The sequence below is a fragment of the Herpailurus yagouaroundi genome, unplaced genomic scaffold, assembly GCF_014898765.1.
Source record: "Herpailurus yagouaroundi ecotype Mexico unplaced genomic scaffold, PumYag 355, whole genome shotgun sequence".
In the NCBI taxonomy this organism is placed as follows: Eukaryota; Metazoa; Chordata; class Mammalia; order Carnivora; family Felidae; genus Herpailurus; species Herpailurus yagouaroundi.
In genome coordinates this window covers 2,390,875-2,413,545 of record NW_024412572.1, presented here as the reverse complement: position 1 = coordinate 2,413,545, position 22,671 = coordinate 2,390,875, and the positions used below count along the sequence as shown (strand labels likewise).

The 22,671-nt window shown below is 46.0% G+C and overlaps 1 protein-coding gene across 1 annotated transcript in view; it reads right to left on the bottom strand.

The window, feature by feature from the left end:
- The window catches only part of VWF (von Willebrand factor), a 138,075-nt gene extending 115,625 nt beyond the window's left edge, over positions 1–22,450 (bottom strand). The window contains exons 1-6 of the mRNA XM_040462716.1: positions 22,207–22,450; positions 21,039–21,093; positions 19,160–19,324; positions 9,277–9,379; positions 8,773–8,981; positions 790–914 (exon numbers count right to left, since the gene is read on the bottom strand). Of these exons, the coding sequence (XP_040318650.1) occupies positions 790–914; positions 8,773–8,981; positions 9,277–9,379; positions 19,160–19,324; positions 21,039–21,093 (657 nt within the window). The 5' untranslated portion in view covers positions 22,207–22,450. The remainder of the gene's footprint in view (positions 1–789; positions 915–8,772; positions 8,982–9,276; positions 9,380–19,159; positions 19,325–21,038; positions 21,094–22,206) is intronic.
- Positions 22,451–22,671: the final 221 nt, after the last annotated feature.

The window sequence follows — 22,671 nt, the reverse complement described above, 5'->3', positions numbered from 1 at the left end:
TCCTATTGTTATAAGCCACGAATTTTAAAATTAATTTGCCATCACACCCAGGCCCTCCTCTTCCCTCAGCTTCCCTAACTATAAAGTAACCCTCTTCTTGCTGATGTGCTGATAAGACCTAGGGGCCTTGTCCTCCTATTTATACTTTAGAACAACCACTTACTGAACACCTAAAAAGGAACTGTTTCCTATCGCAGAATTTCAGACAGGTGGCAGGCAATGGTGGAGATATTTGGGCACAAGAGAGGGCACTGGAGTATAAAACAGAAAAGTCTAGGAGCACCTGGGTGGCTCAGTCAGTTAAGCATCCAACTTCCACTCAGGTCATGATCTCACGGTTTGTGAGTTTGAGCCCCACATCAGGCTCTGTGCTGACAGCTCAGAGCCTGGAACCTACTTCAGATTCTGTGTCTCCATCTCTCTCTGTCCCTCCCCATTCATGCTCTATCTTTCTGTCTCTCTCTCTCTCTCTCTCTCAAAAATAAACTTTTTTTTTAATTAAAAACAAAAACAGAAAAGTCTATTTGCTTACTATACCCACTCACTGGACGGACATTTTAGAGCTCCAGGCCCAGAGCAGCATTAGACTAGAGCTAACCTGACTCCAGCCATAGTTGGTTTTCAGGAGAAAAGGGGCCCATGGGAACCCCTCTTTGAAGAGTCAGAGGGACCTGCAGAAGTAGGCCCACTCTGCGTCTCAGTGGAGGACTAGAGAACAGATGACTTTCTGCTTCTCAATTCCAGAAGTCCCACTGCATTCAGACAACATCCAGCCTGGGCTATACCTACCTTCTGCATTTCCTCAGATGAGATGTTGCACGGGCTGCTAGGAGGGGATGCTCGTTTGCACTGTTGTTCCCCACTGCTCAGGGCCCAGGAGTTGGCAAAGTCGTAGGGGTCCGAGGTCAAGGTCCCTGTGGAGAAAGTTTCAAGGAGAATGAAGTCACAGTTGAGACTGACCCAGGACTTCTGAGGGAAAACTCTAGATTTGTTATCACCCGACTCAACCTTCCATTAGATCGGTACATAGGCGTCTGGGTGGGGAGTAACTTCTGTGCAGTGCTCAGTGTAACACCATAGCCCACGGGCACTCAGAGGTCAGTGTTGGGGGAGGGGAGCTGGGCAGATGGGCACAGTGAGGAAAGTGACATGGAAGACGATGGGGAACATGCCCGTTCACTCTGTCTCCATGCCCTTGTGCACCTTTCCCCTCTGCACCCCTTATTACCTTGACTCTCTCCACTCATTCTTTGAGATGCAGCTCCAGAGCCACTTCCTCCAGGAAGCCCTTCTGAACTAGTTCTACTCCCTGCCCCCCACCCCAGCCTGTGCTCCCTCAGCACCACAGCCACCCTTCCATCAAAACCCTCATCCTCCTTTGTGTTGGTATTTCCTTTGTTTATAGTCATACTCCATTCAACTGTGAGCTCCTTAATTCAGGGTACAGGCTGTGTCTCTCATCTCTGAATTCCTAGCATTGTAGACACTTGAAACATTTTTGCAGAATGAAGGTAAGAATGTGACACGGAACCTGAGCCCCCAGTCACCACATCCCCCGTGCTTTCACAGCATCTGTGCCTTGGTCTTATACCAGCCATGCCACCATTGGCTCCCACAACAGAGCGAGGGCCTATGGGCTTACACGACAAAGGAGATACCCAATGTCACTGCTGAGTCTTCACTGCAAACAGACTAATGAAGCATTGAGGCAAGTGGTCCTTTTGCATAGCCAGATCCAGAAGAGTGAAGCATGTTTCAAGGTCAAATCATATACTCAAGAAAACAAAATAGAAAATCCTGAGGGAAAGAAAAGCAGGACATTGGAAGTATTGTCAGTTGGCATCTGGGGTGGGGTAAGCAGGGAAAATGGCCCCCTCCAAAGATTCATTTCCTAATTCTCGGAACCTATGAATTATCTTATAGGGCAAAAGACGTGATTAAGTTAAGGATCTTGAGAGGAAGAGCTTATCTCGGATTACCTAAGTCAGCCTTAGATGCAATCACATGTATCCTTATAAGAGGAAGGCAGCAGGAGGTGACTGAGAGAGAGAGAGAGAGAGAGAGAGAGAAAGAGAAAGAGAGAGAGAGAGAGAGAGAGGAAACAATGTTGTGACAGGCAGAGATCGAGATGATGCAGCCACATCAAGGATTGCTCACAGTAGTTGGAAGAAGCAAGGAAGAGATTCTCCCCTAGGGCCTCTGGAGGGAGTAGAGCCCTACCATCACCTTGACTTCAGCCATTTGGCCTCCAGAAATTGTGAGAGATTAGACTTCTGTTGTTTTAAGCCATGGAGAAGCCAAAAGGAAGGGAATTTAAATTTATGGAGTTTATACTATGTGCCAGGCATTATGATAAGTGCTCTCTGGGTTCTGAGTCACCACGTCACACAGGCTTATCTGCTTTCTAACATACCGTGAGAACTACAAAAAACTTCAAATAATTTCATTCTTGTACAGAGGTTATAAAAAACAAATATACTTTAAATTCTTGTTATAAATATGAAGAAATTGAAGCCTGATAAAAGGACAAGACAATAAGAAAAAAAAAACAATAGAGTTGAAAAAGAACCGCATTTACCTTCTAAAGTTACAAATATAGTCAAGGAAATAGAAAGAAAACTCAACTGATGTGTTAGACATCATCTGGAGATTAGACAGAGTTGAGGGAATTAGGGAACTAGAAGATAGACCTAAGACGTGATGTGCTGATGAGCCAGCCATCTGGAGAAAAGCAAAGCCCTGGTTTTTAGGATTTGCTGATTTCCATGGTGCAAATACTCCAACCATGGCCAACTTCAAGCTACCAACATGGCAGTACTGAATGCAGACTTGGAAAAGATGCTCACAATCTGTTCTTAGCAGCCAGCATGAGCGCACCCAAAAAGCAACAGAGAGGAATAGAGAGATAGCAAAATAAAAGTAAGGTAATGAGAAAAAAAGGATGCAATACAAATATACAATATACATCTAACAGGAGAGAAAATGACTGGAAGTTTTCTAAATCTGATGGAAAATACAAGTCCTGAGATTCAGGCATCACAGTCTCAAGTAAGATAATAAATATAAAACCCACATCTAGACACAACATAGTAAAATTTCAGAATACAAGAACAAAGAGATGACTTACGTACAAAGATAGAATACTATATGCAATGCAATAACAATTGGACTGGCAACCTTCTTCTCAACAGCAACAATAGAATGGCATCTTCAAAGCACTGTGAGAAATGACTGATGCCCTAGAATTCTATACCTAGCTAAAGTATCATATAAGAATGCATGGCTGTTTGTTTCAGTTATCACTATTACCACTACCAGACCCTTAATGAAGGAAGTACTAAGGGATATTTTTTAGAAAAATAGAAGTTGAACCTAGAAAAAAAGAATAAGATGCAAGGAGAAATTATGAGCAAAGAACCTGTTAAACATGAGGATATAGCTAAAGAAGCACTGATTGTGTAAATCTATCATAGTAATGTCAAATTTAGTGGTATTCAAACAAGATTGGGAGGTTAGTGAGGTAGTAGGGAAAGAAGTAGCATTTTAAAAAGCAGTAATAATAGAAAGCACAAAATAAGATGGTTAATAGAAGTCCAAATACATCAACACAACTGAATATAAAATGAATGAAAAGAAGCCAAACTTTACACTGAGAAGACAGAAATGATTAATTTACATTAAAATATCAATAATGAGGGGTGTCTGGGTGGTTCCGTCAGTTGAGTGTCTGACTTGGTTTTGGCTCTGGTCATGATACCAGGGTCATGGGATCAAGCCCTACATTGGGCTCTGTGCTGACAGCACAGAGCCTGCTTGGGATTCTCTCTCTCTCCTTCTGTCCCTCTCCCCCACTCACGCTTTCTCCCAATACATAAATAAATAAATAAACAATAATGAGATATAGTGAGATACCATTACACATCTATTAAAATAGCTAAGATAATAATAATAATAATAATAATGTGGCAATTCCAAATGCTGGTAATGACTCAGAGCAACTGGAACTCACACGTTGCTGGGACAAATGCAGAGAACATGGCCAACTTAAGAAACAGTTTGGCAGTTTATCATATTAAACATATGCTCATTATACCACCCACTAATCCCTCTCCTAAATATTTTCCCAGAGAAATTAAGTGTACTTCCACACAAAAACTCATATGTGAATACCACCTCACACTAGGATGGCAACTATCAAACAAAACAAAACAGAAAATAACAAGCGTTGGTGAGGTTGTGAGAATTTGGAATCCTTGTGCACTGTGGGTAGAATGGAAAATGGAACAGCCACTGTAGAAAACAGTATGGCAGCTCCTCAAAGAATTAAGAATAGGGGCATCTGGGTGGCTCAGTTGGTTAACACCCGACTCTTGATTTCAGCTCAGGTCATGATCTCAAGCTTGTGAGTTCAAGCCCCATGTTAGGCTCTGCACTGATAGTGTAGAACCTGCTTGTGATTCTATCTCCCTCTCTATCTTCCCCTTGCCCATTCATGTGTGTGCACTCTCTCAAAATAAATAAACTCAAAAAAATTAATTAAAAAAAGAATTAAAAATAGAATTGCCACATGATCCAGCAATTCCACTTCTGGGTATATACCCAAAAGGATTGAAATCAGGGTCTTGAAAAAATATTTGTACACCCATGTTCATTGCACCATTATCTACTCTAGCTAAACATGAAAACAACCTGTGTCCGTCATTGCATAAATAGAGAAGCAAAATGTGGTATATATATACAATGTACATTCTAAATGAAGGAATTATGAGATAAATGGGATTAATAGGTATGAACATCCAGCTACAAAACAAATAAGTCACAAAGACTGTGGGGAATAAGTTTAGGAACTCCCTGAGCTTGCACCAATGGGTTAACAAGTCTTAGGATGAAAGCATCCAAGATTAGGTAAACAGAACTGAAGTGACCCCAACACAGTACAAAAGCAGAAAGCTGCTTTCAGAGGACAGAAGGTCCAGAATAGGTAAACAGGTAAGTGGGGCTATAGACCACTGCAGCAGGGTGAAACTGCCAGAACCTGAGCTAATTAGCAAAAGAAACGTGCCTTGTTGACCCTGAGGTAGCCTGCTCTATCTGTCTTATGCCGTAGGCAAGTTAAGATAAACAGACAGGTGCCTCGTGCCTGCCATAAAGTAAACAACCCTCTGCTAGGCGCTGAGATTTTGTTTTCTACTGACCCAAACCCCTAACACTGCATATCTTCAAAATCCCTTTCTCTCACACACGAGTTAATGTTCATAGTTTCATTGCCTCTTCATGGACATCCATCACGTTTGTAAGCCTTCTGATCCTAATAAATATGGAGCAAGGACCCTTACTCAGGACTCTTGTCTCCTCCCAGACATTAGCCTCTCTCGCAGTTAATTCTGCATCTTCTCTCTTGCTGGACAAGAGAGAATTCCAGCCTCAAAGTCTGCGACAAGAGATGAAAAGTACAGCACCAAGAGTACAGCTAATGAGGGTGCAAAACATGGTTTGGTGGCAGATGGTGACTATAATTATGGTGATGACCACTGAGTAATGTGGAATCGTTCAATGATTATGCTGTACACCTGTATAACACTGTGTTAATTATACTGCAATAAAAAAGAGACTTATTCCTAAGAGTTTGTTATTAATAATAGCAGTACCGCTTCAGAATATCCCATTTCAATGCACAGTGTGAGTATGTAAATATTTTACTTTCCAAGCAAATCTGTAAGTGTATCCCCACTTAACTTCGCAACTCTTCATGACTGGCACATCTGTGCTTCTGAAATAAACAGGGCTTAAGCACTTTTGTTAAATTGTTGACAAGTAATTCTTTTATGTTCTTGTTCTCAAACCTGTTCTCTAGATGCTGAAATGTGTTAACCAAACAAGGTGCAAATTTAAAACAATGCCGTGTTGAAATAATTGATTTAAATACAAAAAAAAACCAAACAAACCAGAAATTGTGACATGTGCTACGATGTATGGATGAATCATAAAGACATTACGCTAAGTGAAATAAGCCAGTCACAATAAGAGGAATGCTGTGTGACTCCACTTATATGAGGCAGTTGGAGCAGTCAGAATCATAGAGACAGAAAGTAGAATGATGGTTGCCAGGGGCTGGGGAAGAGGAGGAAAGAATGGGAAGTTTGGTTTAATGGGCATAGGGTTTCAGGTCTGTTAGATAATAAGAGTTCTGGAGATGGATAGTGGTGATTGGTTACACCACAGTGTGAACGTACTTCATGCCACTGAGGTGTGCAATGAAAAATGAGTAAGATAGTAAATGTCATTTTATGTGTGTTTACCACAATTTTTTAAATAGGTAGAGTGAGGCGCCTGGGTGGCTCAGTCAGTTGAGCATCCGACTTTTGATTTCAGCTCAGGTCACAATCCCAGGATCGTGAGATAGAGCCCCACTACAGGCTTCATACTCAGCATAGGGCCTGCTTGAGACTCTCTCTCTCTCTCTCTCTCTCTCTCTGTCTCTCTCTTTCTTCCCCCTCCTTTGCCCCTCCCCTGCATGTGTGCATACTCTCTCCCTCTCAAATAAAAAAAATTCTTTTTAATGGGTAGGGGGGGAGCCCTATACATGAATGTTTATAGCAGCTTTATCCATAATTGCCAAAGACTAGACATGACAAAATGTCCTTCAACTGGTGAACGGAAAAACAAATCGTGGTACCACTCTTCAATTATAAACAGGAACAACCTACTGTTACAGAAACAACACAAATGGATCCTTGGGGGAATGATATTAAGTGAAAGAAGCCAGAACTAAAAGGCAAAGTACTCTTGGTACAGTATGAAGAGTTAGAGTTATATAAATTTTGGAAAAATCAGAACTCTAGGAATAGGAGCTACCAGGGCTAGGAGCTGGGGGAGAGCTCCTACAAAGGAGCACAAGAATTCTGGCAGTGAGGACACTGCTCCATAGTTTATGATGGTTACATGGCTCGACACTTTCACAAAAGCTCATAGACCAGGAAGCATGGGTTTTACTGTATGTAAAGGACACCTTGATAAAATTTTTTTAAAAAATAATAAAAAAATAAAAATAGTAATAAATAAATAAATAAAAATAAAAATAATAAAACAAAATAAAATAATAAAATAAAATAAAAATAAAACAAAATAAAAGAATACAATAATAAAATAAAATAAAATAAATAATAATAAAATAAAATAATAATAATAAAATAAAATAAAAGAAGCTATGTGCTTCTTTCATGCAATATATCTGAAACAAAACCACATGGACTGGTTGAGAATACGAAAAAAAGATCAAGTAAACACCGACTTAAAAAAGGTGAGGTGACTATATATTATTGTCAGACAGACTTTAAGGCATTGTGAAAAATGACGAGTCAGTACATAAAAGGAACAGTTCACTAGAAACATTCAACATTTCTAAAATCTAACTGCAAAGGCCCAAAATAGATAAAGCAAAACTTGACAGAATTACATGAAGAAACTGACAAATTCATCACGATCATAAAAAAATTTAATACACTTCCCTTAGTAATGGGTAGTTGAAGCAGACAAAAAAGTAGTAAGTATATAGACTATTTGCATAACACAATTAACAAACTTAATTCAAAAAGTATATATAGAATCCTGCACCAATCAGAGAATGCATTCTCTTGGAACATACATAGAACAATTGCAAAAAAGATCATGTAGGTGGGCACCAACAAGTCTCCCCAAACTTCTAAATTAGAAATCAATTTAGTTATAAAAGATAACTTGAGAAAGTCTAAACATCTGAACATTTTGAACACACTTTATAGGTTAAGAAAGAATTCAATGGAAATTAGAAAATCCATAGAACTAAATGAAAATGAAAACATGTTACATATCAAAATTGGTGTAGCTAAGATGGCATTTAGAGGAAAACTTACAGCCTTAAATGTACACATTGGACAAAATGTACATATTGGACAATATAAAGTTTGAGAAATTGGTGCTGGAAAAGACAAAAACAAATGATCTCACTATTTTCCAACACATACAGTGGAATGGAAGGAATGGTCAACTGTTCTCTAGACACTTATCCCTTAATCAGAGGGTAGTTGAGTCAGAAGGAAGAAGAATAACTTAATGTACAAATGTTCAGCTTTTGTAAGGGAGCATCACTAATTAAATGTTTATGTAATTGAAATTATCTAAAGAAGAGTAAAGATTAGTAATGGTTTCCACATTGTCCATATTACCTTCTATTGCTCATGAACAGACACATAAACTGGCCTTTTTGGACAGCAGGCCGTCCTTTACAGATTTCATCCATAAAGTTCTACTGCACTCATTCAAGTCTCCAAACCATCCAGCATTTACCAACCATCTACCATGTGTAAGCTGCTATGGGGAATTCAAAGTTGAACCAAGTCAGCTTTGAGGAGCTCCAAGACGTGGTTTGCCAGGTGGTCCAGGCAGTGGGGTGGAACACTAAGAGATAAGGTTGACAGGAGGGGAACCTGAGTGGCTCAGTCATTTAAGTGTCCAACTCGTGATTTCAGCTCAGGTCACGATCTCATAGTTCGTGAGTTCTAGCCCCGCATCAGGGGCTTGGGATTCTCTCTCTACCTCTCTCTCTCTCTGCCCCTCCTCTGCTCTTGCTCTCTCTCTCTCTCTCTCTCTCAAAATAAATAAATAAACTTTAAAAAAAAAGGTTGGTAGGATAAATATAACATGGCAGGGGAGAAGTCTTAGTGAAGGTTTGTAAGCAGGGAAATTACATGTGTAACCACAACTTGAGGGAAAAGGTATCTCAGAAAAGTTTACCTTCTTGAGTCCTGAAGTCATCCTCAGCAAAGATGTTAAAGTTGCCACAGAGCCCACAGGTCTTGTTGAAGTATCTGTCTGACAGCAGGATTTGAAAATTGCCACTGCCATCAATTCTGGCCACAAAGCCATGGGTCTCACTGGACAGCTTGTAGTACCCAGCCTCAGTCTCTAGATACAGCCCGTTGGAGGCGTAGGGCATGGTGATGCTGGAAGGACAAGGATGAACTCAGGAAGTATGCTTCTCATGAATTTCCTGGATGTCCCTCCCACCTTTCAACCCCAGCCCCATGCTCCAGGGTTGGGACCTTGGTGCCAAGTCTCTGAGGACCTAGACCAGGAGTCAGGAGACTGGCCTCTTGCCCAGCCCTGCCACTCACTGTCCCTAGGCATATTGACTTCCTCACTCTGGGCTCCAGTTCCCTCATCTCAAAAAATAAGGAGGACTGCAAGAGGGATCTCCAGGGTCCTTTTTAATTCTGGCATTCCGGGCTTCTGATTTACCTTTGGTCCCCCTGCAGCACAGTACCATTGACAAACAAATGGATGTCAAAAAATTCCCCGAGATACACAGAGAGGCTTACTCTCTTGCCATTTTGGAAGTCCCCTGAAAGAGAAAAAAGTCAGTAGTGGTGATTATTATCAAAAAAATTATATGTTTAATTCTCATCATCTTATACACATCACTAATCTTATCTCAGTGGGAACCCCCCCCCCCAAGAACTTATCAAATGGGCCACAAAAATCTTCCCCAAAATATCATTTACTCATTCATTTTTCCATTCATCTAAAAATATTTATTGAGTGCCTTCTGGATACATAACCCACTAATAGTCTCTTCTATTTCTCCAAAGAAAACTATGAAAGCATGACCCCTTCTTCTTGGAGCTTATGATCTAAATAAGATAAACAGTCAAAAAGAGAGTAAAAGCAACACTGTGAGTTATTGGTAACAGGTACTCTAGGATAGTATAATGTTCTCTTAAGACAGCCCAAACCAGAATCCCTAGGCTGTTTGTTGAAAATGGAGATTTATGAGTTCATGAAATCAGTTTACTGAATTTGATTTTCTGGGAGAAATTTAGAGATCCTATCGGCAAAGTGCCTCACTCTGCACGAGAAAGGAAGTCAGGATGCAATAAATGATTGGTATTGCCATTCGAGATGTGTGAATAGGTCAACACAGAAGAAAATAGTCTGTGAACAAGGGTTCAGTTGTGAGGGGCAAACACAGAGGCGGGGGGGGGGGGGGGGGCGGCGGCCTAAAAGCAGGAAAAGAAGCAGAAGACCCATTTTCCACAGCACCATGGAGACTAATCCTACCAGGAGGCCCTGAGAACTGGCGGTCTCCAGAGATAACCGACTGGCCACAGGAAGTGAAGGAACCAGAAAGAACAATGTGGAGTCTGAATCTCAAGCCTTGGAGACTAAGAAGTTAATGAAAACAGGGAAGATGAAGGGCAGCAATGAACACAGAGATAGAAAGTGCTGGAGAAAAGGGGGTCAAATACGAGACTCAGTGCCTGAGGGCTCCTGCAGAAATGCAGCAAAGGACCCAGCTGAAAAGGTTAACCTTGGAAATGAGGAAATATTCCCTCGCCTAGAAGAGCGTGAGCTCCAGCCGCTCAGCAAAAGAGGAGGCAAGAATGTCTGCGGAACTAAGTGCAGGAGACGCTGGCAAGAGGTGCTGCTGCCATGGCTTGGGCCACTGACAGTCTTTGGCGGAGGATTTCAGCTGAGGCCTGGGCCAGACCCAGAGGCTGGAGAACCGCGATTAGCTATTACACGCATGCGCGCGCACGCACTCACCAACCAGAAAATAGACTCTTTCTGGTGACATTTCCGTGAGGGAGTCACATGTAAATAACTGGCCTGTTCTAAGAATAGATTCCTGAATGGTACACTGTTAGCAGCTCAGGGTGGGGGGATGGGGGGCCCAGGAAAGGCCCACAGACCACCCACAGACCACAAACCGCATTCTGCAGAGCTCCAGACCAACACTGTCAGGAGGGAAATGAGATCCCAGCCACATCAAAGGGTTTTTGTCCTGTTAGCTTGAGGAGCTTTTGTCCTGGTAGTCTTGCCTGCCCTGCATTTTCACTTAGAGCAGTTTCGCAGCAAGCACATCTTTAAACAGTTAAGCAAACATTCTGGCAGCAAGAAATTAGCCAAAGAAAAATAAACACAACCCCCAGAGAAGTGATCAAGCAAATAGAGTCGAACGTTAATGGTAGAATCCGAGTGGTGGGCATACGGGCGTTCACTGTCTTATTCTTTCAATGTTTCTAAACGTTTGGAAATTTGCGTAGTAAAATGTTGAGAAAACAAGCAAATGGGATAGCCCCGCTACAACCTCCGGTTGGCAGTCAGTCCCTCCCCCCGAACCATGCATGCCCCTGGGCATGCGCAGTGGACCAAAAACCAGTTCCCTTCCAGGGTCCGTTCTTGGGGCTGAATCCATGGGACAGGGCAAGCCTCCAGTCACCACCTGCCTGCTGGAGATGGTGGGCAATGAGCCCAAGAAGTCAGGGGCTCCAGCTCCCTTATGACCACAGAAACTTGTCTCCTCATCAGTACAATTTTCCCTGTCACCCATGCCCAGTGTCACAGAGCAGATGGACGGGGGCTCCTACACCTCCTTCACTGGGTAACTCAACCAGTATGTTGCCTCTGAGCCAAAGACCTCTCCCTCCTGGAAACGAGAAGAGTCCCTTTGTGCCTCTCCTCTGCAGAGTCCCCCTGCCTCTCATGGGGATTCAAAAGGGCTCAGGAGAATAAGTCAACCAGGGAGCAGGGAGCATGTGTCTGGAGGGTGAGTAGGGAATGCTTCGCATGCAACCAGGCCGCTTGGGGTGAGCCACTGCCCTGCAGATGCAGATCTGCAACTCTTTAGAGCTTTCAGGGATGTAGAATCCCCCAGTCGCTCGCTCCACAGAGGCCAGGTGCCATAGGAAAGCTAGAGCTCATCATCCCTGTAAGGTTGAAAGGCTCCCACTGTGTGGGGCTACATGGGACCCCCAACCCTTTGCAAGTAAGTGATGAAGGCAGCCTGCCCCCACAGACTGAGGGACTTGGGTCCACCCAGATGGCTACACTCAGGGTAACTTGCCCATCATCACAGAGCCAGTGAGGGGTGAGAGAGTCAGGACTCAGACCAGGCGCTGGTTTAAGTATTTGAGGGGCTGGGATCACCATAAGGAAGCCAGGGAGCACCTTTCACCACCTGCTGAGCAGAGCACTGGTTGAGGCAGCACCCTGTTCAGGGAAGGTGGGGCTGGCTGCCCAGGACCTTCACTTGTCCAGGGGCCCTGGGGAGGACTGAACTGTGAGGAGTCTGCACAACTCCTGACCCTGGACGGCGAGGGAGGCCCTAAGAGCAGTCACTCCACACCCAAAGCAGCAGGGCAGCAAGGAGATTCTGGAAACTGTGTCCTGGAGAAGACTTCATCACAGAAAAAAACACACAGTAGGACAATGGGAAGGCTCTTGGGGATGGTCAGAACAGGTGGCTTTAAAACACTTTTGCCCCGAAAGCAGAGTAAAAACAGTTTACTGCATGACCCAGAATGCACACACTCACACATTTCACACCACTTGCCCTTCTCGTGAGCCAGGCGCCCTGACTACTTTCTGAGGTTTTTCTATCCTATTCCATGTAATCTCTTTAAATACTGGTTACACTCATTAAATTATTTTTAAATCCATAGTTACAACTCAGTTTGAAAAACACTGAACTAGACTGACTCCATTTTAGAGTTAGAGAAACTGAAGCCTACGTTTACAACAGGGTCTGTCCTCCCCAGCAATAATGACACTTGGGACCAGACACTTCTTTGTAGTGGGGGCCTTCTGATACATGGTAGGGTGATCAGCAGGATCCCTGACCTCTACTCACTAGATGCCAGTAGCATCTCCCTCCAAGTTGTTACAATCCAAAACGTCTCCAGACACTGCCGTATGTCCCCGGGGGGGGATCACCCTGGGTGAGAACAATTGCTTTACCCTGTCATCAAGAGGCAGAGCCTGTACACAGGTTTTCTAACTCCAAGGCTAAATCTCCTTTGGAAACACAAAGCTGCCTAACGGGGCATCTGAGTGCTCTGGATTTAGTTAGCCACTGATGCAGAAGAGAACTCTAGATTTTATTTGCTTGTTTTATTTGCTTCCTTCCCTCCCTGCAGAACTCAGGGGGGAATCTGATGACGTGCAGCTATTAGGAAATTGAGCCCAAAAGGGTCTCCCACATTCCACAGACGTGCACGTTAACACTTCCTGTAACCGCTGGGGGAAGGTGGGCGGGGTGTCCACCCCAAGAGGCCAGAGCCAACCATGCAAGCTCTTCCCCAGGGAGGCTCTGTCTCTCATCTGGCCTCTTGAACTCAGTGACCAAGGGACTAGGTGAGGGAGTAAGTCTTCCCCCACAAGGAGTGGGGAGCAGGCTGGCAGCTGGAGCCAGCATCAGGTCTGGGTGATTTCCCGGACTTCAGAATGTGGAGCTCACTACTATGCATTTCTAAAAAATTTTTTTTTCAACATTTATTTATTTTTGGGACAGAGAGAGACAGAGCATGAACGGGGGAGGGGCAGAGAGAGAGGGAGACACAGAATCGGAAACAGGCTCCAGGCTCTGAGCCATCAGCCCAGAGCCTGACGCGGGGCTCGAACTCCCGGACCGCGAGATCGTGACCTGGCTGAAGTCGGACGCTTAACCGACTGCGCCACCCAGGCGCCCCAACTATGCATTTCTAACAGACGCTCCACCTCCACTCCTGTGATTCTGATGCAGGTGATCATCTTCCAAACACTGAGAAACCAGGGATCTGGTGTAACAGCGCCAGTTACCGATGTGGAAACGAAGGCCCCCCTGCTGAGTAAGTGACTCAGCACGTTGTCTGGTTTTTCTATGGCTCTCTCTGGGCTGGCTTGGGAACCAGACCCTGCAGGGTGGCTTAGGAAAAGCAGCCTTTCTGAGCAGAGGGGCGCCAGGACTCCAGTGTTCTCTCTCCCTGGTCCTCGTGCTGGTGGGCTAGGAAACCCCTGGTAGCTTTGGCCTGCCCGGACCTGCCCCACCAAGAGCCAGGATCAAGGAAAGGGCCCTTCCCTTCGCACCAGGTGGTGCTTCACGCTTGGACATAAACAGCTTTACCCAGGATGTGAACAAGGTCCGCAGGCACTGGAGAGGAATGGAAATTTGGGATTTCGAAGCAGGGAAACAGGATGTCATTGGAGAACAATGGGGCAGAGGAGTATATGAGGTTGCTGGCATGTACATGTAAACTGGAGATGCTGTGTCCAAGTGTGCAGGACAGACCCTGGGGCCTCAGGCTCCTGAAGCAGCTGCACTGACTCACCCCTCCCCAGGCCCACCCTCCTCAGATTATGCCTCTCTTCCCAATGCTCCCCATGCCACCAGCACCAAAAACACAAAAAAGTAGCCACCCATTCTCTCTGATGATTCGGGGTGGGAATTAAACCAATCTCAGTTAAAGTATGATTAACCCATAATCTGGTTTAGGCCAATTACCCGCCAGAAAACTGACATCTGACAAGTTGTTATAATAACCATGATCCGGGGGCGCCAGGGTGGCTCAGTCAGTTGCAGTGTCCGACATTAGCTCGTGTCACGATCTCAAGTTCATGAGTTTGAGCCCCACGTCAGACTCTCTGCTGTAAGCACAGAGCCCACTTCAGATCCTCTGTCCCCCTCTCTCTCCACCCCTCCCTCACTCACGTTTTCTCAAAACTAAATTAAACATTAAAAAAAAAAAAAAAGAACAATGACCCAGTGAGGGTGGGGGCGGGGGTCCCAACAAGATATTTGAAACAGAGGCTTAACACAGCCCTGCAGTTTCCCCTTGGCCCTTGAAACCCCAGAAAGGATGGCCAGAAAGGCCAGGCCTCTGACACAAACCCAAGCGATATTCCCCTGACCTTGACGGAAACGGTCCCAAGGGCCCAGCAGCTCCTGTGTCCACCATGTATTAAAGGTGACTGCTTTCAATCACTAAGGTTTGGGTAACACTTCACACTTGTAAATGATTTGTCTCCCTTGATCTTCACTGTATCTCCATTTTGAAGACAAGGAAATGGAGGCTGGGAGACATTGCACACTTCCCTAAGGACACTCATTGAAGAGGAAGAGCCAAGACAAGGGCTCTGATTTTCTGAGCAGAGGGGCGCTGGGAGCAGAGCCACCTGGTCCTAGAGGATGGAAAACATCCAATCCCCACAAGTTGATGAGACCAGAGCTGGACAGGACCAGAGTAGTGGGGGGTAGGGTGGGGCTTCCTGGAGGAGGTGACAGTGACTGCACAGAGGCACCCAGGCAGCCTGAGTTTCCCTGTCTTCAAGGCCTACCCTTAGCAGGGAAGAGTCTAGAGTGGGTTTAAGTAGGGGAAGGGGACTTTTCCAACATGCTGCTTGCCTCCCTGAGTCCAGATGAGCTCTGTGCCTGGTCCTAAGATTTCATTACACATTGTTTACAAATCTACCTTGAGGGTAGGGAGTCTATAGCAGGAATCAAGACAGCAACTCCCAGTGTCTCCGTAGGGTCCCCCTCCCTGGAAAGTCCCCTGAAGCCCAAAGCCACACAGTGGAAAGGATGTCACTGTGTCTTCTTTTGAAATCTTTCTCCTGTCACTCCTAACCTGCTCCATTCTCACTGATATCCCAGAGTCATCTCAAGTAGGGCGTCTGTATGGAACCCCACCACGACTTTTTTTTAAGATGCATAGAACAAGGGGTGCCTGACTGGCTCAGTTGGTAGAGCATGCGACTCTTAACCTCAGGGCCATGACTTCAAGCCCCACATTGGGTGCAAAGCCTACTTAAAAAAATGGTATGGGTGTCTGGGTGGTTCAGTTGGTTAAACATTCAACTTCAGCTCAGGTCATGATCTCACGGTCCATGAGTTCAAGCGCCGCATCAGGCACAAAGCCTACAACCTGCTTCACATTCCATGTCTCCCTCGCTCTCTGCCCCTCCCCAACTCCCTCTCTCTCTCTCTCTGTCTCTCTGTCTCTGTCTCTCTCTCTCTCTCAAAAATAAAATAAAAACATGAATTTTTTCAAAGAACTAAGTACACAAAGAAAGATCAGTAGATGATGTCAATGTCAATTTCATGGTTGTAATATTTGAGAATAATTTTGTACAATATTACCAATTGCGGGATACTGGGTAAAGGGTACACAGATTGTGTGTGTGTGTGTGTGTGTGTGTGTGTGTGTGTGTGTGTGTTTTACAACTGCATGTGAATCTAATCTCAAAATAAAAAGTTTAACTTAAAAAATAAAAAATAAATCTTACATATTATCCCCAAAACTTTTGGGTTTTATTACAGAGTTACAAGAATCCACAATGGATCTTTTTTTTTTTTTTGAGAAACAAGAAAAAGAGAGAGAAACGGTTTTTTCCTCGTGATGAAAATCTTTAAGATCTGTTCTCTTAGAGACTTTCAAATATACCCTACAGCAGTGTTAACCTTAGTCACCATACTGTACTTCCCAAATCCTGGACTGATCTATCTTACAAATGGAAGTTTGTACCTTACCCACCTCTGATAACCACAAATCTGATCTCTTTTTCTAAGAGTTTGGGTTTTGTTTTGTTTTTCTTTTCTTTTTTAGATTCTATATAAAAGTGAGATCACACGGTATTTGTCTTTGTCTGGCTTATTTCTTTTTTTTTTTTTTCAACGTTTATTTATTTTTGGGACAGAGAGAGACAGAGCATGAACGGCGGAGGGGCAGAGAGAGAGGGAGACACAGAATCGGAAACGGGCTCCAGGCTCTGAGCCATCAGCCCAGAGCCCGACGCGGGGCTCGAACTCACGGACCGCGAGATCGTGACCTGGCTGAAGTCGGACGCTTAACCGACTGCGCCACCCAGGCGCCCCTGTCTGGCTTATTTCATTTAGCATAATCCCTCAAGATCCATCCATGTTGTTGCAAATGCACTGTGATTTTTAAGGTAGAGAAACCCACTTAAAGTAAACATTGGACAGGAGGTCCTCAGCCTTCAGCCTCCCAGAGAAGGTGACAGGGTGCTTCTTCTCTGCAGCTGCTCTCCCAAGTTACTCCCCAGCTGTTGCCTCTGAAGCAAAGGGGATCCCCAAGTTCAGTGTTCAGAATGGCTTCCACCATTTGTCATGCCCTGGGGATGTCTGTGGTCCTTTTCACCCCTGCCTGGTTATCATGGCCAAGACCACCCAGCCTCCTGTCTTTCTCCCTTTCTGACCGTTTTGGCAAAGTAGCAAATTCCTTCTTAATCCTTCAAACTGCACAAGCCTCTATAGTAACTCCTCACTGACTCCGGAAACAAACTCTCCCATCAGTCTGTCAGCCTCATTCCTGCCTCACCTCCCACTATTCCTCAGCCCCATGCTTCTCAAGATTTGGTCCCCAAACCAGCAGCAGCAGCAGCAGCAGCAGCAGCAGCAGCATCCAGGAACTTGTTAGAAATGGGCCTTTCAGGCCCCACTCCACATCCACTGACTCCAAAAGCCTGGGCATGGAGCCCAGCAGCCTGTTTTTAACCAGCCCTCCTGGAGATCCTGATGCAAGTTGGAGTTTGAGAACTACTGAACCAGCCACTCCGACCTCCCCACTACGCTGCACTGAAGGAACATACATTCCTTCCAGCCTCTTCCCTGTGTTTAGGCTATCCCCACTGCACACATCCCCTGCCCTGTCCTCTCTGCCCAACCGAAACTCCTCACCCAGGGCTCCTCACATGCCATGCTTTTCACGAAATCGGCTCTTGGGTACAACAGAGCCCCGTGCTTTGTGGATCCCCATCCCCTCCCTCACCTTCAGTGCTGCCAGAGACCCCGGTCACCCAAGCACCAGAAAACAAAGATGCATAAGGCCTGGTCCTTGCCCTTGGGGGGGGGGGGGGTGGCTCACAGAGGAGGAAGACAAATGGCAGTCTGGCGAAGTTCACTGCCCTGAAGTCACACTGTGACAGGGTTTCCAGCAGAGGCAAGGTGGATGGTGACAGCCAAAGAAGCAGGGGAGCCTCATAATTAAGGCAGCTATCAGCTCATGTAGCTCCCAAACAGCCTCGCCCCACATTGAGCACTGAGGGCTGCATCCAACCTGGGAGACCCTGGAGACCGGTGGGGTGACCTCTCCGGGGGCCCTACTGCCTGCATCTCGGCAAGGGTCTGAGTGTTGCCAAAAACTGTCTTTGGCCAAACCTGGATCAGTCTCCTCTGAGCCCTCCTCTCCATCAGGTCTCCACCTTAGGCTCTGTCCTCGGTCTGATTGGTTCAGTTTAGCAAGAATCTTGCTGGGTTAGTTTAACGAAAATCCCCTGGCCTCAATATCTGACCAATTCCTCATGCCCCTCCATCAATACTTATCACCCTGGCCTGACTTCAGCAAGAACCCTGTCACGTTGGCTTAACCAGATGTTACCTTTGATGTTTCCCCTTGGTAATTTTCCATCCACTGACCCTCCACCCCCACCCAGCTGAAAGTCCCCACTCATCCTTGTTATATTTGGAGTGGAGAAGTAGAGCCCCATGTCTCTGCCCCACTGCAACCCCCCCCCCATTGCAGTGGCCCCTCTTGAATAAAGCTTTCCTCACTGCCTATACCAAGTGTCATGAAAGATTTTGTTTTAACAATGTGGATCTGTCCATTGTCGTGTCATCTCCCCGAGGCTATGGACCCCGTCTTTGCTAGGTTTTGTAGCAGCCTCACTCACACATCGCACACATCTGATTCATTCTCAGAGTGTGAAGGTCACCAAACCACAATCCCCCATCACTGCCTGCAGCCCCACTCCTGGCCTTGGAGAGTGCCATCTCTCCTTAGTGCAGAGGGAAGTTCCTGAATCCTGACAAACCCAGGATCAAAATCCAGCTCTTCCTTTTACTGTCAACCCTTGGGAGGATCAGACCACCTCTTTGGGCTCGGCACCTGTACCTACACCTCAGAGCCACTGTGGGGTGCAGCGATAACCCAGGCACATACCAGCACTTTCCCAGGAACACAGGAGGTGCTCAACATCAGGTAGGTACTCTGAATTCCACCAAGAATACAGCAATGACCCCTCCCTTTTTTCTAGGGGCTCTGTGTACTACAAAGCATCTTCTGGTTCACCATTTCTTTTGATGCTTTGGAGCTCCCAGAGTGCTGCCTGGACCCAGAGCAATGGACATGACCACTGGAAAAATATTTGCTTCATCCCACCAGGCTCCGATGGGAGAGACCCAGGGCCAGGCTAAGGGAAGCCCTTGGTCATGGAAGGCCATTTCCATCCATGGTTCCATGAGGATCTGCAAGCTCAGGCCCTGCCAGAAGAATGCCCCTAGTGCCCCACAGTAGGGTTGAACTTAGCCGATACCTGCTCTGAATCCCTCACTTCAGTGCCCTGGACTCACCAATAAGCGAGAAGGAGTGTTTCTGACAGTCCCCGGCCAGGAGGTAACTGCAGTCTCCCAGAAAGCTGTACATGCTTTCATCAAAGGTGTTGATGAAGTCACCTCCAAAGAGGCTGCATCGAGCCATCGACGATCTGCCAACAGTCTCTTTTGCACAAAGGATCCCTGGAGGGAGAGACTACAGGTGAGCACAGCTGGGACCATCCAGCCACTGCAGCCTGGTGCCTAATAAAAATTGGGCTGTAGGGAAGTATTTTCCATCCCAAGCAAGACTAAAGCTGTTGCTTTTGGGGGCGCTTGGATGGCTTAGTCGGTTAAATGTCCAAGTCTTGATTTCGGCTCAGGTCGTGATCTCATGGTTAGTGGGTTCAAACCCCATATCGGGCTCTGTGCTGATAGCACGGAGCCTCCTTAGGATTCTCTCTCTCTCTCCTTCTCTTTCTGCACCCCCCCCCTCCAAAATAAATAAACACTTTAAAAAAAAAAGTGTTGCTTTTGGCCCTCAAAAATGACCCAGGACTCGCAGCAATAACAGAGGAACAGCTTCTCAGAATATCTATTTGTTTTAATGACATTTACTTACTAATTTAAAATGTGATACATGCTTTATCAGAGAAAATTTGGGGAACACAGAAAAAATTCAATGAAGGTAAAATCATCATTAACCAATATTCCTTGATAACTGGACTTAACATTTTAGTTTTATCCTTCTGTTTCACAGCATATGGATATATAATTACAGGTTTTCTACAAATTTGTGATCATCCCATACAAACTATTTATAACCTGTTTATTTCTCAATGTATTGTAAAGAATTTATCATGCCATTGTGTATCCTTGCAAAACATGTTTTGCAGTGACTATAGCATATTTCACATCTAAATGTATACATTTATACATTATAATAATATTAACCCTATTATTAGGTGCTTAGCATTTTTCCAAATTTTTTAAAAGGTTGTAATGAGCAACCTTTTACATTAATCTACTATATCTTGAACAGTTTACATTCAAACAAATTAGCTGGTGTGTCTAACACACAGAATCTATGGACTGTTAACTCCTTTAGGGCCATAAACTAATTCTTCCCAGGAGACCCTCTTACCACCTTCACACTGTGTGTGTGTGTGTGTGTGTGTGTGTGTGTGTGTGGTCAGGTGGGGCACCACAATAGTAAATTTTTAAGTTTTCTGGATCCCCTGGCACAGGAACCATCTAGTAGGAAGATGTAGAGGGTATGAAAAATATACATTTTTTCCCCCACACTAAACTGTGAGCAACAGGCTGGATTCTGCTGACCTGAGTGATCTAAGTGGGGACAAGCCAGAGTCAGAAAAGGGTCCCTCTCACCATTCACAGACTCAGTATCTCAGCAAGGGAAGCAAGGCACTGTAGTCCAGTGCGAGTGGTGGTCTAGGACCCAGGAGAACTGACCTCTGACCTTTGCTTTATGTGACTTTGGAGCATTCATTTTTCTTCTCTGACCCTCAGTCTCTTCATCTGTACTATGGGAGATTCCACTAGATGACCTCTGCAATCCCTTCTAAAGCCAGTCATCTGTCCAAGTCTTGGGTTCCTTCTTCCCCATCCAGCAGCCACATCATAGAAGACTGTTCTGTGTGACCCCTGTGCTTCTTAATTGTCCAGTCAGAGAAGGCATTTGCAGGTAGCTGCTCCTTGAGGAATATAAGTCAGGGGCAAGGGGCTCTGAAGAACCTTCACAGGAAGAATTAACCAGTGACTCTGGCAGGCCCAATCCAAGCCTAACACGGGACTTGGCACACAGGTGAGCTCCAGACGCACCTGCTGATTCCTGGAAGGGAGTTGTTCCAAAAGACCCTGAGGCAGGAGTAAAGAATGGAAGCACTTTAGTACCCACCTGGCAAGGTGAGGGCCAGAGCAAGCAGCACTCTCGAAGGTCTGGCAGGAAACATCTGCAGAGAAGCAGGAGAAATGACTGGTGATCACTGCCCTCACAGATCATTGCTGGGATGTACTACTGTCCGTGTGTGAAGTGGGAAGAACAGTTTCTTTTAAGCAAGAGAAAAGATTGATCCTTCCCAGCCCCTGTTTGCCCTTGAATATGGAAGACTGGTCCCCAAAAAAGCCCCTGGCCAGGCCCAGGCCCAAGAGTAACAATCACTGTGAGCCAGACCCCAGGCATCCTTCCCCAACCAGCAGTCCCAGAGCCCAGGCAGGCGAGGAACTAGGCCAGCCTGGCCTCTCACTCCCCTGCACTCCTGCAACAGCTAGGAACCCATGCGTACCTGATTCCCTCCTGCCTTTTAATCCTTCCACGCTCGGCAGCAAGCTGGGGAGAAGAAGCTATCCTATGCTCTGTTCCTACCACAGGCACCCAGATGTGGAGAATGCTCAACAACCACATTTGTAGGTCAGTCCCCGGCACTATACCCCTGCTCAGGCAATGTGTGTTGGGCCGAGCTGTTAAATGGACAGGAGTCCAGTAGCCCGAGCCCAGGAAAGGCTCCCATCGTGTGCCCCCCTCCAGAAAGAGAGAATCGACCCTGACTTCAGAGCCCACCCCAATCCCGTAGAGCCCCCGCCACAGCCCTCTCCTCTTGTTAAACAGGTATAGACTCTTATCACCTGAGATTTACTGGGGGTGACTCCTTTCCTACTCGGTGCCTCATCCAACCCAAGAGAGACAAACCCAGTCTGTTATATACCTGCGGAAGTAACACTTGGATGACATCAGATATGGCCACGTCTTGGTCTCAGAACGAGTGACCCTCTAAAACCTCCCAACACACAGGTATGTCAGGCTGCTCTCAGAATACACCCAGAGGTGAGGGCAGAACTCCTTCCAGTCTTGCCTCGTCAAGTAGTACAAGCAGTAGCACCACCACGAACAAAAGCAGCCACAGGACTCCCCAGGGACAAGTGGAGAGTGGGCCTTAGGAAGGTCCCTGGCTCCCTCCAAACAATCCCTTCTAGCCCCGGGACAGAGGACCCCGGTTCCCCAGGGTAAGGCCCAGTCCTGATCTTCCTCCCCCAATTGAGCCAGCCCTGTTCCCAAAAGCCCAGACCTTTCCCTGCAAGCGGGGGCCGCAGGTATCTCCAAGGTCCCTTAGGAAGCCCAGTGCCGCACGATGGTGCCGCCGGCCTAGGCCATGTTCCCCAGCAGCTGAGGCCAATGGGACTGCTCGCAGCTCTGGACTGTTGCTGTTAAGTGACCCAGGGGCTGCGCACTCCCGGTGGCCAGGGGGAGATAAAGGCCGAGTTGTGACGTCCACCAGCCCCCCCTCCTTTCCCACCACAATAGCTGTGAGCTGCCACAGCAGGGCATTGACCTCCCGTTAATTACCAGAAGGAAACAATGAGCGGAAATGGTATTAGAAATACCTCCAAGCCGATAAGGCTCTGAAGAGTTTGGTGGGAGACCTCGGCCAGCTGCCATAATGGGCTGCCTTGCCCTCCCCACGCCCCCCACACCGCAACCACGATCCTGCCCACACACAGGATTCCATACAGACAGGGGATGACCACGAACG